Source organism: Gastrolobium bilobum, unplaced genomic scaffold (genome assembly GCF_033153095.1).
Source record: "Gastrolobium bilobum isolate Gb01-03AN ecotype WA unplaced genomic scaffold, APGP_CSIRO_Gbil_v1 utg168, whole genome shotgun sequence".
NCBI lineage: Eukaryota > Viridiplantae > Streptophyta > Magnoliopsida > Fabales > Fabaceae > Gastrolobium > Gastrolobium bilobum.
The window spans coordinates 213,556-231,506 of record NW_026897363.1 but is presented as its reverse complement, the minus strand read 5'-3'; the positions used below and the strand labels follow the sequence as shown (position 1 = coordinate 231,506).

Genomic DNA, 17,951 nt, shown 5'->3' with positions numbered 1-17,951 from the left:
CAGGCATAAAGTTCTATAACAATCAAACAGGTAAAAATTTGTATCGCGGGATATCACAAATTTTTATATCATAGCATTTTATTTAATATTAAAAATGTTGATGCAACTTTAAGACAGTAATAAAGTTGTAGAACAATCAAACAGGTAAAATATTATTGGTAAAATAAAAAGAGGTAATGAATCCTCCGGTCACAGACTAATGATCTCATTTCCTGCAGACAGAGGAATGCATAGAGTTCATCACGTTTTTTATTAAAAAAATAGAAAAAAAATATTTGAAATTTTAGATATCTCTTGGTAGGAAAATATTTTTCTTCCTGCAACTAGAGAAAAATATTTCTCAAATAAAAAAAGGTAAATTTTTTAATACAAACCCTGACAACACAAAATTATTGTGAAATAAGGAGCCATGTACTCCTTGCCCCATCATGATTTCTAATTTCCAACCTTGTACGTGCAAAGGTTTCCAAACCCCATGAACTCCTTCTTTTCAATCTTATGAATCATGTTTGATATGCCTACTCCACCTGTAATTTTAAAAAATAAATAAATAAATACAAAAAGAAAAAGTTGAGCCATCGTAATAAATTATTGAAAATGTCAAAAAATTTAAAATGAACTTGTCTTTATAGAATAATTAGGAAGACATCTATTATTAATTTAATTTAAAATGTACCATAATATTAAAATACTGAATTTTTTTTTTAAAAAAAATACACTTTACTTACTTGAAAACTAACTTCAAATAATTTCTTCTGTCAAAGCATATATATACAAAACTAAGGAAGTTCCAAGAACCCTTGCTTTTTATAAGAGTATTTATATATATCCTTAAAAATGCATTCATATTTTTAACTTATATATTTGAAATACAAATACACTATATTTTTTAGTATTTATATTTAAATAAAGAGTTTAACGTTTTTCTATCACACGAGATAAAATTATATTATTAATCCATTTTGAGATTTAGAAAAAAAAAAATACATGAATTTTTTTTAAAAAATTATGTTGCAAAGAAAAGCAAAATTCGTAATCTCCATAAAAGATTCACTTGCCTAGTAATGATCCACTCACAAAAAGTGCGAGGGCTACGATGAATATGATCACAGATGCTCTCCCCAGAATGGCAATAAGCTTTCTAACCAAATGCTGCCCAACAAGCGCAGCAACAATAGCTACAGCTACGAAGTAAAGAGCTGCAAGATAGTCAAATTAGTGGAACATTAATAAGGGCTATTTTACCATGGGGGCATTTGGGCGTTACTTTTATAGTTTTGGTACATCTAAAGTTACTTTTTAATGGTTTTTAATGGGGGCATTTAGTTCATCCATATATACTTACCATAAGGAACTGGGAAACGTTTCAGGAGGTAATATTCCACAACTGCCATAGATGCAGAAAATGCCATTGCAAAATTGGATGTAGCACTTGACACCTTTGTGGAAAATTCCCCCAATATGAGTGAGTTCCAAGGGACCAACATAAAAATCTCAATTAGGTAAATCCTCAAATCTTCATAGACTTTTATGGAAAAGTGAAGGATGAAAGGTACCTGAGGAGGAATTCCTAGTCCAATAAAAAGTGGCCCCAAGATGAATCCTCCACCAAGACCAAGCAAGCCACCAATGATGCCAGCAACTAAGCCGCAGGAGCAATACAGAATTAACTGCTCCACTCGCCATTGTGTTTGTTGTTCTCCCTTGGATGTTATGACTCTCTTCCCTTTGTATAGAAGCACAGCCTCATATGAACTCATTCCTACAGTGATAGGGACCTGAATGACAAGCAAAATATGATATATTGATATTGATGGTTCAATGGTTCTAAAACCGTATTTAAAGTTAAGACCAAAATAAAACTTTTGGGTCATCAACACTTATTGGCTTGATTAAGTTGGAGAGAACAAAATATAAGATGAAAAATTTGGTTTCCAGAAATTGAATTTTCCTATTGTAGTTTATACCTGCAGTAGATTCAATGTCCAATATACCGCTGAGCAAGTTTTTGTGTGATTCTGTTTCAAAACAAAGGCACATATTATCCTCATTCTATGTTCACCAATAGAAAACTCAAACTGAGAGTTGAATAGTTCATCAGATACTAACTTTGCCTATCTGTAATGCAAGTATCATGATCCAGACAGACAAAAGAAGTCCAAGTTCCTTCCAATAAATATTCTCAAAAACAGAAACCTGCATGGCAGTTTCAGATCATCAACAACAACAAAAAAAGAAAAAAAGTTGGACATGGAAGCAGCAACTGTCTGTATTTTCTACCACTTTCTTCTTTGATTGATTACTATTGATATGACTATCTTTGACCGTGTCTCCTGTTTGAAGATCATGAGCAGCACCTTCAATCCTTTCAATATCTGATTACATTGAAACTATTAAGTAGCAACTAACACAACATATACAGAATGCTAGAACATAAATAATATCGGACCACGTACCATTTAACTTTGAATTCTTCCTAGCTTCCTGGAATTGTAACAGGAATGCATTAAACCAAAGCATCAAAATGAAAAACTAAAAAGAAATATTAAGTATGAGCCATGTTTAAGCAACCTTCTTATTAAGGGTTTCTTTTTTCCATGTATCAACACCCTTAAAGAAAGATTTGACTGAAATACCTGTTTCACATCAAGACTCAATTAGGAAAAGGGAGAAAAAATAAAAAGCATAGACTCAAATTTTAAGCAAATCTTACCAATGAAAAATATTATTAGCAAAACTGTTAGCAACCAGTCAGGAAAAAAAACATTGAAAGCAACCCCAATACTGATCCCAAGCATCAACATTGGTTGGAAAAGAAGTGCTATGTCATAGTCAATCACAGGCAAGTCAAGGGTTGGGTGTCTTTGCTTCAAATTGTAGAAAACAGTTGCTCCTGCTCCACCCGTAATAATGCCTTAACCAAAAAAACAGAAACATACAGATTTCATCCATATAAGTTGTCAAAGAAAATAGTCAAAAATAAATTAAAAAATTATATAACATTAAAATTTAATCAGTTCTTATACTATCAGGTCTTATATTATAAGACGCGTTATTCTGTCCGGTGCACAACATGCCCTGAGATGACTATTAGCACTGATTATTGGTTATAAAGGAGATTTTTTCCTTTTTGGTTATTTGAATGCAAAAGCATTATTATGTAATGCAAAAGATATTAATTAAATAAAAAATTATTATTTAACACTGTTTAAAATAATAATAATTTTGAAGTATTATACAAATCGTGATGGGTATAGCAATTTGAAGTGTGACCTAAACTCAACCTGATAATACAATTTTATTTTATTTTTAACCCAAACCCAATCTAATAATCTTCAAATTGGGACAAATTATTAACACGGAACAGATCTTGAACACCCTTGAAGGCAAAGTCCAATGAGAGAATTTCACCAAGATTTTCAATGGGTCTTTTCCTACTCTCTCATCTCTGGTAGTCAAGGTCTTAATTAAATTCATGTGTCAAGGAACTAATTTGTTAGTAGAAACTAAGAATAATCTATTCTTTAACACTTCATTGCGAGCTCGTAAGTAAGGAACAAATCTCAAACATCTTTACTTTCGAAAGATAATAATAAATCTAGAACACCTTTACTACTTAATATGTTTTTTAAAGTAGAAACTCAAGGACAATACTTTACCTCTATTCTCTAACACTTACGGGGACACATATATATACAAATCAGATCTTAAACACTTTTATTGTAAAGACGTACGCTAGAATTTCATTATGTCTTCAATATGCTTTTCCTTACTATTTCTTGTCTTATATATTTTACTCAATGTCATAAATTAATGTGTTAATTAGAATCTAATTTGTAAGTTAAAAAAAAAAACACTTTATTTATATTCTCTAGCACTTCATTATGCACGTATGCACACACACATAGAACACCAAATTAGTTTTTCAAAGATTTTCTTTAGGATGTGTTTGATATAGGTTTTATTTTGAGTTTGATGGGGAAGTGAAAGTGGGTATTGAGAAATACCATGTTTGGTACAAGTTTGCAAAAAAAATACTAGGAGATTAGGAAGCATATATAGGAAACTCTTTTTGTGTTGATTTTTACTATTCCAAAAAACCATTTGAGATATGGTATTTGGTATAGATGGGAAAGTGAAAAAATGGAAAAAAAGTTATGGACCAAATTGACCGTCATAGTGAGTGACTTCACTTCCACAAAAAATTTATAATAGGGGTATTTTCGTCAATTTAACCTATTTTTCCATCATTATTTTACATTCAACCAAACATAGACTTTTCAAATTTAAATAAATTTTCTCAGTAATATTTCGGTCAACCAAACAACTTTTTTTAAATTTTTCTATCAAACTTACTTTCCTACCATTTCTCCAATAATTGTATTTCCCTAGTAAATTTTTTTTGTTCCTCTACCAAACGCCCGTTTAAGGATTGCAACTTGTCCCCTGATAATCAATTTTTTTTTTTTTTTTAAGTCATTGCAAGTTAAAAGGAGGATGGTGGTGCAAACTAGTTGTTAAGATACCTCTAATTTTAATCGCTAACAAATTATTGGAGAACCAATAGACAATTATAATATTCCGCATAAATTAATTTACTCCCACCAAAATCTTTTAAGAACTAATTCGACAGTTTACTCTAATAAATATTGGGTTCGTTTTTTCTGCAGTTACTGCAGATAAGTTATCTGCAGTAAGGCCAATACGACGTCGTTTTGGGACGAAAATCATGGTATTTTTATAATTTTAATTTATTTCAGAGTTATTATAGTCTTATAATTATAATTTTTTAATATTTCAATTCCAAAACGACGTTGTTTTGGGAATAAATGCAGATAACTTATCTGCAGTAACTGCAAAAATATTTTTCTGATAAATATTAACACTCAAATTTTCTTAAATCTTAATCATGCATATGCTAGTTCTAAATTCATTTGTAATTTAATGATGATTATTCTTTTTTCAAGGATACGGTGTGTAATGTGAGTTGTTGAAAATTTATTACTTGTTGATTGTATTTAATGAATTTTAAAATCAGCAAATAGCAATTAACAAATGTTTGAAAATTCATTTTGATATTTTATCCTTCATGGGTACCACAGAAACTTCTAATTTTGATTACGTAAAGTTTTTAGAATATTAATAGAGTTTAATTTTGTTTTGATTATGTGTTGACATGTCACTAGCTAAAACTGTCTTACTTTTTTGGTAGTTGTTGTCATAATCAGAATTTTTAATAATGTGTTTAAATTCACCATTATATGAGACTATATTCTCTTAAGAGTGGTCTAATTTCTTAGTTTATTATTTCTTTAATAGATGTCATTTTTAATTTGTTTTTTTTGTAATTTGAAATTTAAATTCTTTTGAGTTAATTACGCAATTTTACTTTATAATTTTAAATTCTACTTAAATTAACTTGCAAATCTCTTTTATAATATTAATTAAATTTCTTTTTTATATTTTACCTAATTAAATATCTAAACAATACATAAGATACTAGTATAATTAGATGATAATGTAAAAAAGCCTTTGCTGTGTATCATAATTAAATCCATATTACTGTATATGTCATTAAAGTTGAGGCTATTAGCACTCTAATATACCTATTCATACTCCTTTTTTTTGTTGGTTTTTATGTTTTTCAAATTTACCCTTATAACGTTAAATTTTGCATTAACTATTTTATTATTTATTACAGGATAGGGTGTACTTACCACCACAAAAATTTACCATTCTTACAATCAACCTAATCACCATTAATTTTTGTCATTTTAATGACTATAATTTATTGGATTTATTGAAAATTAATAATCGTTAGATTGATGAAATGGTTGTGAGGGTGATAAAATTTTGTGGTGGTAAATATATGTTTCCCCATTTATTACACCTAAAGTAATTTTCTTCCTATGGCCTCACATTTATCACTTACCAAAATCATCCATTGATCACACCAAATGGATCTTATTTTTAGGTGGTCCCGGACTGGGTGGGCCTTATCCAAAAATGGGAGGAAAAAAAGATTGAGAGAGAATTCAAAAAGAAGATAGGAATATAAATGGAAGAGAATTTTTTCTTTTTAAAAAAAAGAACACCCAAAAAATCATGCACCCTGATCATATTAAAAAAATCCCACCAATGACCCTTTACTTCACCCTTCTGATCTATTTTTGCCTTTCTCACATGCACTCATGCAATCTTAATTATTTGATTTTCACTACATCTCCTTTTCCTTCCGTTGTTGGTCCATAACTATTTCTATCACCTTCTTCATTTCCCCCACTATAACAATGGCTTATTAGAAATGCACCTGTAGTATGAATGATAGAATCTCTAATTGGAATTCCCGTTTAATTTGTGCACCAACAAACCCCATTTATTAATTGTCTCTCCTTCTCGCAACCACTCTACCCGTTTATATAGTGTGTGATAAAAGATGGGTTTGAAGAAGATAGCTAAGTTAGGAGTGAAAATAAATAATAAAAATGTTAACAAAAAAGTATTTTGCTTAAAACGTTTTAAATAAGGATAAATTTGGTAAATGTCATTAAACATAAAATATTATGTTTATAAATAAGAGTTTCGATACACTTAACTAGCAGCATGAAATTTTATTTTATTTTAGTACAAAGCAGCATGGATTTTTATCTATTGCTTACAGAAGTAATTAAATAGTATACCTACGCATGCACGTACGAAACAAAAACATATGTATTATGTGGAGAACTTACATTTTATATTAGTATTCTTCTCGTCAAAAGACCTAAGACGAAATCATCAACTGAATTACAAGTTTGTTGATATATCATTAATTTCATATGTTTTCAAACCAAAATCCAGATCTAAGAATTTTGTTGTTATATTTGATAGATATGTAATAAGTTTATCATTATATATACTTGTAATTTACTAGTTATATTTAGGGGGGGAAACAATAACGAATTGTACCAGATGAAATGAAAACTAACCAAATGAAGGATGTTACTTAAGAATGTTGCAAAATTTGTATTCCTTAACAATAAAGAAGATAGTCCTAATTAAGGTCTAAGCCAGAACAAATAATTTAATTCCAAACATTAATCTCATTAAGGAAATTGAGAATAAGAAAGTAAGGAAGCAACTTAATACCAACCCCATATGTTTGGTGTCAATATCGCACACACATCCGTGCATTCATGAATTATTGAAAATCTCATAACTTAACCCAAATGTTATTTTTAAGAGAGAAGTTAAGGGGAGGAATTGGAGAAAAATATATGAGTTCTTACATTTTGATATTGCTGTTGCTGATCTTGCATCGAATCCAATAACTAGGGTAAGCATGGGCACAAATATGCCACCCCCACCAATACCTCCCACAGTCCCACATGCTGATCCTAGAAATCCAATTATGGTGCCCACCACTATTCTCCATCCAAATTTCAGCCCCTGCAGAACAAAAAAAAAAAAAAAGAGGTAAATTAAAGTTAATCCAAATTCTACGTACGTCCTTAACATACAAACACCAATATATCCACATGCATGGCCCTGAAAAATCTTTTTACTATTTTGTCTACTTGAAATTGATTCAAATTAAGGTATATAAAAACATAAATTATGATGAAAAGTGAACACTCTTACCGGCCAAGTGTGTTTGTAAAATACTTTAGCATGATCATTTGCATCAACCCCTTTTGTCTCGCTGGATGCTGCTGAGGTTGTTTTCTGGACTGTGTTTTGATGAGAAGAAGTAACAGCGACTGAGACAAGAAGAAGAAAAACAACCAAAACCCATTCAGCAACCCACCATTTTGATCCACGCACAGCCATCAAGTACAGCTCTTTCAAAATCAAAATCCAAGTCCTTTTATTTAGTACTATGATGTTCCTATATATTTTGCTTCAAGATGAGACCATGACAACCATGCATAGAATTATTTTTATCTCTTGTACAATTATACAAATGCTTTCTTTGCTATTTCACTGTATCACACCCGAGAGTGGATGTTGTCACGCTGTATAATACCCGAGAGTGGATGTTGTCACGCTGTATAATACCCGAGAGTGGATGTTCTCACATAGTCACATTAAAAATTCACGTGACTGATCATTAATTTTGTATAATTGTATGTATCCTTCTCTTAATATACATTAAATAGATGATATTTAATTATTATTAATGAATAAAGAGATAGACACAAAAATTTAATATGATTTGATTATAGGGATAGGTTATTCTACCTACCATTTTTTCTGCTGCCTACCACTCTTCAATACCGTTAGATCAGAATCTCAAGAAGAGAGAGAAAGATAAATGTGAGTTAAGATTCTGATATAACGATATTGGAGGGTGATAGGCAAAGGTAGACAGAAAAAAATGATAGGTAGAATAACTTATCCCTTGGTTATATGAAATTTTAACACGAGAGGATCTATTCTCGTAATGCCCAGTGCTTCCGTCTTATATGTTAATTATTGCCTCTAGTAATTTGTAATCACTTATGATGCACCGCCACTTCAAAAAAGTCTGACATGTTGTGTCCGACACTTCACGACACTCTAACACGTGTTGCAGAGACTCAAAAATAGTTCAAAGTTTGCTTTGTGTTTTTAGTTCCAACTATTAACTGCGACGATTATTGAGTTTAATATAAATATTTGTGATATCTTACGTTTCTTTGCTAAATTTATGGGTATTATAAGTTTAACTTTGTTTTTTAGTTAAATTATTGAATATTAAATATAATATAGACTACATAAATTAAAATATTATTTAATAGCAAAATGTGTCCTAATGTGTCGAGATCTAACCGTTTTTAGAATTAATGTATCGGAGTGTCATGTCGTGTCGTGTCTCATGTTAGTGTCGGTGCAATAGGTAATCGCAAGCACTATGGTTTGTGGAGGATCCCAAAGCTTTCGTGCTAAATATATGTCAAATTAACTCATGTAAATATTTAAAGTTCTTTTTTTGAATGTGATATGTTATTCTACCTACTCTTAATTTGCCTACCTTTGTCTACCCTTTCAATACCGTTCGATTACAATCTCATCCAAGGTCGATATCTGCGATATAAAATAATTTTTTTTCCCTTCTTTCTCCTCACTTCCTCCCACACTTTCTTTCTCTTCTCCCCTTTCTCTTGCTAGCGTATACTTATTTGCCTCGAACAATCATGCGACTGCTAATGGAATTAAACTGATATTCCTCCGGTTTTCCTTCCAATTAATTGGTTTAGTTGGACAAAAGTCAAGTCCTTTGTGCCAATCTCCAGCAATGATTGACTCAAAAATAACATATGATAATTACAGAACTTGATGTAATTTATCTATAAAGAAGATGTTTCTAATATACACATGAGGAACCGAAGAAATTAAACATCAAAAGGAAAAAGAAAAAAGATTCATTGTTAACAATAATGATAAAAAGGAACTTGCTGAGAAAAAAGATTCATTGTTAACAATTATCTTTTGAATTATCATATGAGAAAAACTGAACCGATTAATGGAATTCCAATGTCATTATTGCCAGACGATTTAACACCCATCTCCAAACTTTCGACAGCTAATGGAATTCCAGTCTCAGGAACTGAACCGGTTAATGGAATTCCAGTGTCTATGGAACTGAACTAATGATTCAGATGGAAGATAATTTAAAATAGGTATAGGTATTGGTGAATGAGAAAGAGAGAAAGGGAAGGAGAGAGAAAAGATGTGAGAGGAAGTGAAAAAAGAGAGGAAAGAATAGTTTATTTTATATCGTAGATATCAACCGTTGGATGATATTGTAATCGAACGGTATTGAAAGGGGTAAGCAAAAGTAGGTAGAATAACTTATCCCTTTTTGAATTAACCACAAGTATTTTCCACGGAAGCTAGCTCTCCCAAAGAGAATATTTAAAGTTCAAATGTTTATATATACATAGTTATTAACAATTTATTTATGCGTAATAATTTTTGTACGGATGTACTCATGTTTTTGAGAATTTTACTAGGCTCGTTGTTTTGGATATATAAGACTTCTTTAAAGCAAGATTTGGTCCAAGAAATTACACTTTACTTAACATACGTGATTTTTATGACATTCTATTATGAAATATACAAATAGTTATATAATAATCTTATTTTATTTTATCCCATATCTTTGTATTTATATATCTAAATATATAAATAGTTATAAAATTAGTATTCTTGATTTTTGACTGACTTCTTCGTTAAGCTGTTGCATGGGAAGTTTAGGTCAAGATCTGATCGAGGTTAAGTGAGAGCAAAATATGTGAGGAGCAAGTGTTATGTATAAGGAACAAGTATAAATATACGAAGAGCAAATCTACTCAAACTATGCAAGCGTACACATCAAGTAATATGGGGTTATTATGAGTCTCAGATTACCATTCTCAGGAAAAAATTGTAAAAGATGCGTTAAAAGAAATGTAAATAAGAAAAAATGTTACACTAAAAAAAACACGCTATTTGTGATGAATAATTTCCTTCGCAAATTGTTTCATCGCAAATAATTTTTGAGACGACAATAGGGCGATCAAATTTTCCTAGCAAATTGCGACGGTATTTTTTCGACACAAAATTGTAATATTTCTTTGCAATAGGAAGACATGTTGACATTGGGATTCAGTCGCAAGCTGCGATGGAAAAAGTTTCCATCAAAAAATCGAGATAGAAATAAATGAAGAAACCATCGCAAATTTGTACCAGAAATATGATTTTACTCTGTCGTAGAATTTGTGATCGAATACAAATAATTACTTTTGCAAAACTTGCGAGGAATTTGTGATGTAATATCGCCGCAAATTGCTACAGGCTGAACCATCTATGACGCAAATTGTCTGCCAAATTTGCAACAAATTTTTTAAAATTTTCGTCGCAAATGGACAAATTAGAAAAACAAATTTGATAATTATTTAATTTCGACATGTAAACAGCAACCACTCAAGTGCAAATAAAATATAAATGAAAAAATAATACTGGATATCACAATTAAAATAAAAATTTGTATCAACAAAAGTAAACATTATAGCAATCCTAAAAAATTAAAAAATTGTATGTAAACAAAATGAAATAAAAACAATACTATTTTTAAATAAAACAAAAATGCTGCCAACAAAACGAACTAAAAATGATTATAATCATAACTAATGTCTCTAAAATAGTATCCTAGTCATCGTCATTATCCAGACTCGATCCTTTCTTCTTGTTGTTGCTGTTCTCTTCCTTCTCTTTCATTAGGAGCTAGAGCTGGTCCTGCATTTGCTTCATCATTTTCGCTTGAAGATTCAGATGATGTGTCGAAGCATCCAGCTCCTCTGATTGAGTTTGCAGCTGCGCATCCAGCTGGGACGTCTTCTCTTGCTGTTCGACGTCCATGCTGCGAACCAACGCCTTCATTTTTTTTCTCATATGTAAATAGATCATTATAAATACGTTTTTTGTACTTAATTTAAATGGATTGAGGAGTGAAAATGTAAAATAATTAACTATGCCTTTACCTATATAAACACCTCCAATCAGGCATGAGCGGTGCTTACTAGGCTTCAAATGGCTGACATATCCTCCCAACCTGAACACTCTTTCTTTCTTGTTGAATCCTCCTACAACTTGTGGTTATCAGACTGAGAAGAGTCAGATAAACCATCTGTCGCTGACTGTGTGGCCCTCTACTCTTGGAGCTTCTAATAGTTTTCCTACAAGCAAAAAAAAATGTGGACATGCAAAATAAAATTAAATCTCATAGTTTAAACAAAAGTAAAGCAATAAATGTCTCACCACTATTTGCTAGGACCTGTTGTTAATCCTCTGCTTCCCAGCTTGGACTCTTGGGAATGGGTTCTCTCAAAGGTAGCCTAATCAAGAGATTCCACGTCCCCAAAAATGGTCTGCAAATACAAATGAGGACCATTAATTAGTTGTAAGTACAAATAAAGGATATCAAAATAGAAAACAATGTATACTTACAAGCTTTATCCTATGTGCACTGATTGGAATTGAGCCTTCGGCATATTAGGGTCCTTGCATTTGGGACTTATTTTGCTTATTTTGCTCTGACCTCCTCTTAAAGCTCTCATATGTTGCCTATTTTTGCTTCAATTGTTTGGCCACGTCAGGATTAATCCATATATGTCTGCCCTTATCCGATCGAAAAACCACTTGGTGGCTATATGATGCCAAACTCTCACCAGATCGTGGCGATGCTCGAGCAACCTCCTAAACTTGCCATGAACAATTAGCACACAATTTGATACAAGTGATTAATTAGTACGCATTTTGATAAGAATGAATTAGACCACTACTAAAAAAGCAAGGATTATGGACAGAATTTTTTATCCCTAAAGGGTATAATTTTGTCCATTAATAAATTAGGGACGTAAAATATTTCCTCCACAAAATGCTCCTCGCTAATGATTTGGGACGGAAATGTATTTTCGTCCCTAAATAGGGACGAAATAAGTCCGTCTCTAAAAGATATTTTTCGTCCCCAAGGTGGCCAACAAAAACAAGTAGAAGAAAGGTGAAATTTGTCCCCATTAAAAGAATTAGAGATGGAATTTGTCCATCCCTAATAGGAACGAAATTTGTTCGTCCCTAATAGGAACATAATAAATCGTTTCCTATTAGGGACGAACAAATTATGTCCCTAATTTTGTTTTTTTTTCTAAATTATTTAATAAAAATATCCCTAATTTTTATTTAAAAAATATCCCTAATTTTTGTTTAAAAAATATCCCTAATTTTTGTTAAGAAAAGGGGATGGATCATTTTCCCTCCTTATTAGGGATAGAATTAGAAATAATTTTTTTTCGTCGCTAACCCATACTTAAATAGTCACTAGCAGGATTGATTAACCACCTTCAAATATTTATCACAACATAAATCACGTAATGTTACTTTTTTTACACAAACATCCAATCTAGATAATCTAGCAAAAAGTTCAATTTTTGCAATTTCATAAATAATAACACTTAAATACAAAATTCACTCCCTAAATTCGTCCTAACTAAGGACGAATTATTTTATGTCCCTATTATGGACGAGTGTTTTCCATCATTATTAGGGGCGAATTTTTTTCATCCCTATTAGAGACGAATTTATGGACGAATTTTAGAAACGATATCCTATTTTTGTCTCAAGTTGGGACGAACAATATTCTCTCCTTATTAGGGACATAATTAGAGAAGGATTGCAGAAATGGAAAATATTTTATTCCTAAGTCTGTCCCAAATAGGGACAGAATATTTTTTCATCTCAAAATCCGCCCTAGAGACAAAACTTATTTCATCGTTAATTCTATCCTAAATAGGGACAAATTGTTTTTCTTGTCTCAAAACATGTCTCAATTAGAGACGAAATATTTTTCGTGTTTAAAATTCGTCTCTAATTCATACTTTTTTAGTAGTGAACCATTAAATGGACATGACTTACCATGAATTCACTCAACCAACCAGTGCGAGTGAGCTCAGAAATCTCTTTCCAGCTGCTCTATGGTTGATTGAAATTACGAAACAGGCACTCATCAATGAACGTCTTGACCTCATCATATAGCTCACACCTGATAACAACATTAAATGAAAACATTAGCATACAAACAAGTGAGGGGAAAATAAAGAAATTAATACATCATTAGTAACAAATAAAACTTACTAGATGTTGCCCACAAGATGGATCCGCATCAACCTGTCGGTGGATGATGAACATTTAGAAGAAATAGCTTATTCCTAACATGATCCACGAATATCATCTTCTAGTCCTTGAACCCGTAAACGAGTCAACAACTTAACTTTCTGGGATGAAAATATTAGTAGTAAGATGATTATATCAGTACATTAGTACAACAATAGCAAAAATCAAGCCTTAACCTTCTAGGAAGAAAATATTAGTACCGCCGGGTATATTTAATGGCAAAACTAGAGCTTAGCTATTCAACTTATTAAAAATCATTCACCCTTAACTTAAGCTTCTATGTGAAGCCAAAGAATAAACCATAAAAACATACACATATAGGTGTGCAAAAGAACCAAAAAAACTAAACTAAACTGTGAACAGAACTGAATTGCATTTTAAAAATCAGTCCTTGAACTAAATTGCTTTTGAAAAATTAGTTCATGAACTGAACTGGTTGATGAACCAAACTCGTTTTCAAAACCAGTTTAAGAATCGAATTGGTTTAAAAACCATGAATTGAATTGTTTTCTTCTTCTTCTCTTTTTGTTATATATATTTTTTTCTCTTTATTTTTCTTCCTTATTTATTTTGTTCCTTCTTTTATCTTTATTTTTATTACTTTATTTCATTTCTTTTTTTTCTTATGTATTTTTCTCTCTTATATTTACTTTATTTTATTTTTATTTTTAATTATTTATTGTTTTCTTTCAAATTTGTAGTATTATTTATATTTTTAATTTTTAATTTTTGTTCAATATTTTCATACTTTTAACAAGTTTTCAGAACTGGTTCAATAACCAATTTTAGGGATGTGCAAAAGAACCACAAAAAATATTACACTTAAAAAAATTAATTTTTTAAAATTAATTCTTGAACTGAAATAATTTTAAAAACTAATTCTTGGACTGAAAACTAGTTCATGAACTAAACAAGTTTTTTTCTCTCTTTTTTTCATTTATTTTTCTTTTTTCTCTCTGTTTCTCTTTTCTTATTTATTTATTTATTTATTTACTGTCTTCTTTTTTTCTTTTCTTTTTTGTATTTATTTAGTTTTTAATTTTATTTTATCCTCTATGTATTTTTATTTCTTATTTATTTTTTATTTTTAAATATTTATTTCTTTTTAAAAAAATTTAGTGTCATTTATATATACATTTTTTTTCCTTCAATCTTTTTGTAATTTTTATTTGGATTCAAAATTGATTTTAAAAACTAATTCATAACTGATTCTGAATTGAACCAAACTGATTATGAACCAATTCATAACTGAACTGAATTCATAAATCAATTCATTTTTGAGAACTAAATTGTTTTTTTTTTTAAATTTAGTTTGCCTCCACAAAAAAATCGAACCGAACTGGATCATACATGCCCCTACATACACATACACACAAAATTATATCCTGGGCAATAAACTACAAATACAACATCCTTTCTTATCTTTCCCAACCATACACTAGCCATATACTAAGAAAAGGCACAAATAGTCAATTGGAAGTTGTTGCAGCCTTGCAGGAACCAATCACATCTGGATACTTTAGAAATAGAATCAGGAACGCGGGATAAAGACCCTGTAACTAACCTGTACAAGGAAGGAAAAATTTAAAAAAAAAAAAAAAAAAGCTTCCGTCAATGTATATAATACATACAAGTACGTACCCCTACCGTGACATTCAGCATAAAAGCTTGATTAATTACTAATTGACTTGCAATATTGTAACATGCCACAGGTTGAAAACAAATATGTCACACATTAGTTCTATTATTAAAGTTAAGATTTAAACATCTTCCTGACCATATAATAGTGGATATATATATATATATATTTTTTTTTTTTTGATAACAAGTGGATATATATTTTTATATTGGGCGTTCGGTGATCGTCCATGGAAAGAAAAGGGGTTACTAGAGAGAGAGAGAAAGAGGTTTAGGATTTTGGTTGGGTGTTGGAGATAAGTTGATAAAATTTATATGAAAAAGTCATTGACACAGTGTGGTTGGCTTTTCAAAATGATATGGGATTGATGAGGACATTTTATTTATTAGACAAGGACATTTGGATTTGTTAAATTATAACAATACCTTATTAATGGCCACATAGGACAAATGACCCGCAAAGGATTCCAAACTACAGGGATCGACATGGCCCGGGGGGTGTGCCATTTGACTTTATTTAAAAATGAAACCATAGTTTCATTTTGACTTTTTGAAAATGAAACTTTATTAATTGGTTGCCATTTGTGTTCAGGTTAAAGCCGAGGGTGACTGGACACATGCGAGAGTTTAAAATGGTTTACGAGGACACGCTTGTTAGACGAAATTTTTTTTTATTCAGTAATCTCAATTTTTAAAAATATGATTTTTACATTCAGTTTACGATAATATCTTAAAATTAAAAATTTAAAAAAATTCAATTTCTCGAGTATCTCCAAAAATTCTGCATACCAAACGGGTCCTAAGAATAAGAACCAATGTCAACCTTTATCTTGAAATTGAAGGAATGAATCATCTTCATTAAAGTTAGGTTTTATTAATCTCATGTTAAAGAAGATAAGTTATCTCATGTAATAGAAATAAATTTATGAACTCTATCACATAAAAAAAAGATAGCACAATTATCGAAGATGTGTAAAAATAAAAACTTATCTCATATAACATTAGAATAGTTTTTCCCTTAAAGTTATTAATCACAATCCAAGATTTCTCTATTTATATAGATGATAAACACCAGCTACCGGCTATCGAAGAGAAAGAGAAAGAATCTAGAAGCTAACTGCTCTCAAAATAAACTAACAAAATAGCACTATTTTAGCATTTTAGAACAAAATAATTTTCTAGTTAAAGTTGATTGGATAAGTTTTTGCAAATTAATCCAGTCAAATACGTCACTGGTACTGACAGGACTAGCATGGTCAATGATACTGATGGGAGGGACTAGTCGGACTCATGCCAATCCTGTTAACGTAAAATTTCGGAAGCCCGTAACTTTTGATTCAGGTATTCAAATTAGATGATTTTTTTTATTTCACGTAACTTTTCGAGATCTACGCAATGACACATATTTAACATATTTTATCTCCCACAAACATAGTTCAAATTTGTAACAATGGTACCACAATCACAAGAGCATTTAAATCCAGAAGATGTTACGTGCGGTAGCTCATGGTGTTGGTTCGGAAATAACTCAGGATCTTATGGATGTAAATAATCTTGTAACTGTGGAACTATTGTTGTAAATTCAAACTATGTTTGTGAGAGATAAAATATGTCAAATGAGGTGTCATTGCGTAGATCTTGAAAAGTTACGTGAAATAAAAAAAATCATCTAATTTGAATACTCAAGTCAAAAGTTATGGCCTGGAACGGCCTACGTAGCACTGACATGGCATGAGTCCCATCAGTATCATTGACGAGACTAGTCTGGTCAGTACCAGTGATGTTTTTGACTGCACTAGTTTGAAAAAATTTATCCAATCAACTTTAACTGGATAATTCTTTTGCCCAAAAGTCTTAAAATGATGCTTTTCCCAACTAAGAAACTCGAAACCTAACCAATTGAATCAGGTATGCCATCTGTAATGATTTGTTACACGTGCTTTAATATCAGGGATGCAGAATTGCACTTGTTGACTTAGGCTGGTGTCTTTTGTGTTTTGAGCTAGACTTGAGTTTGGGCTTGAGCCCATTAAGTTTTGATCCGGTAAGACTTTATTCATAGCATGTTTCCCAAGAAAAAAAGAACCAATGTTTACCGTAAAAAAAAAAATGAATAAGAACCAGTAGTAGTGTCATGAACTTCCTCTACTTTAGTGGGATGAGTCATGAGTGAAGTCATTGAAATAGATATATATATTTATGGGAAAAGTGTCTATACATTTAAATTACACAACTTACATCCTTTCACTCTCACAAAGAGGTGGGACCCACAACTTTATTTTTTTTGTCAACTCTCTCTCCTCCTTTATCTATCTCTTTCTCTCTCTTAAAATGACACAACTTTACATCCTTCAAAATTATACACACTTTTCCCTATATTTATAGCCGTAAACGAGTCTACAGTTTCTCTTTTTTAAGGTTTCCTTGTTTTTTTTGTTTTCAATGCAAAAATATGCTTACGTTGGAAACCCCATCACCTCATTATTTGGAGGTACATCTCATGCTAAAATTTTATATGATGTGGTCATATGAAATTTTTGTTTCTTTATTATTTACTTTGTCTGATTACATGGATAAATCTTTTGACATTTTTGGTATTCGAGCAATTGAAGAAAGGGAGACTTACATTCAAAGGACTTTCG

The 17,951-nt window shown here is 30.9% G+C and overlaps 1 protein-coding gene across 1 annotated transcript; it reads right to left on the bottom strand.

Moving 5' to 3' along the window:
* Positions 1-435: 435 nt before the first annotated feature.
* On the bottom strand, positions 436-7,809 carry LOC133306311 (sulfite exporter TauE/SafE family protein 3-like). The gene is made up of 12 exons (XM_061506615.1): positions 7,621-7,809; positions 7,269-7,428; positions 2,714-2,914; positions 2,572-2,636; positions 2,457-2,484; positions 2,284-2,375; positions 2,110-2,196; positions 1,968-2,018; positions 1,557-1,778; positions 1,346-1,439; positions 1,059-1,199; positions 436-527 (listed from the first exon to the last, which is right to left on the bottom strand). Exons 1-12 carry the CDS (start codon positions 7,807-7,809, stop codon positions 436-438), a joined length of 1,422 nt encoding a protein of 473 aa, XP_061362599.1.
* Between the last annotated feature and the right edge of the window lie 10,142 nt (positions 7,810-17,951).

Excerpts from the sequence above, each read along its gene's own strand:
- LOC133306311 (XM_061506615.1), bottom strand. The coding sequence starts at position 7,809 with ATGGCTGTGCGTGGATCAAAATGGTGGGTTGCTGAATGGGTTTTGGTT. Across the intron at positions 2,197-2,283 it reads GTAATCAATCAAAGAAGAAA|GTTTCTGTTTTTGAGAATAT; the intron begins GTGGTAGAAAAT and ends ACTGCCATGCAG. Across the intron at positions 1,779-1,967 it reads GGACATTGAATCTACTGCAG|GTCCCTATCACTGTAGGAAT; the intron begins GTATAAACTACA and ends CTTGTCATTCAG.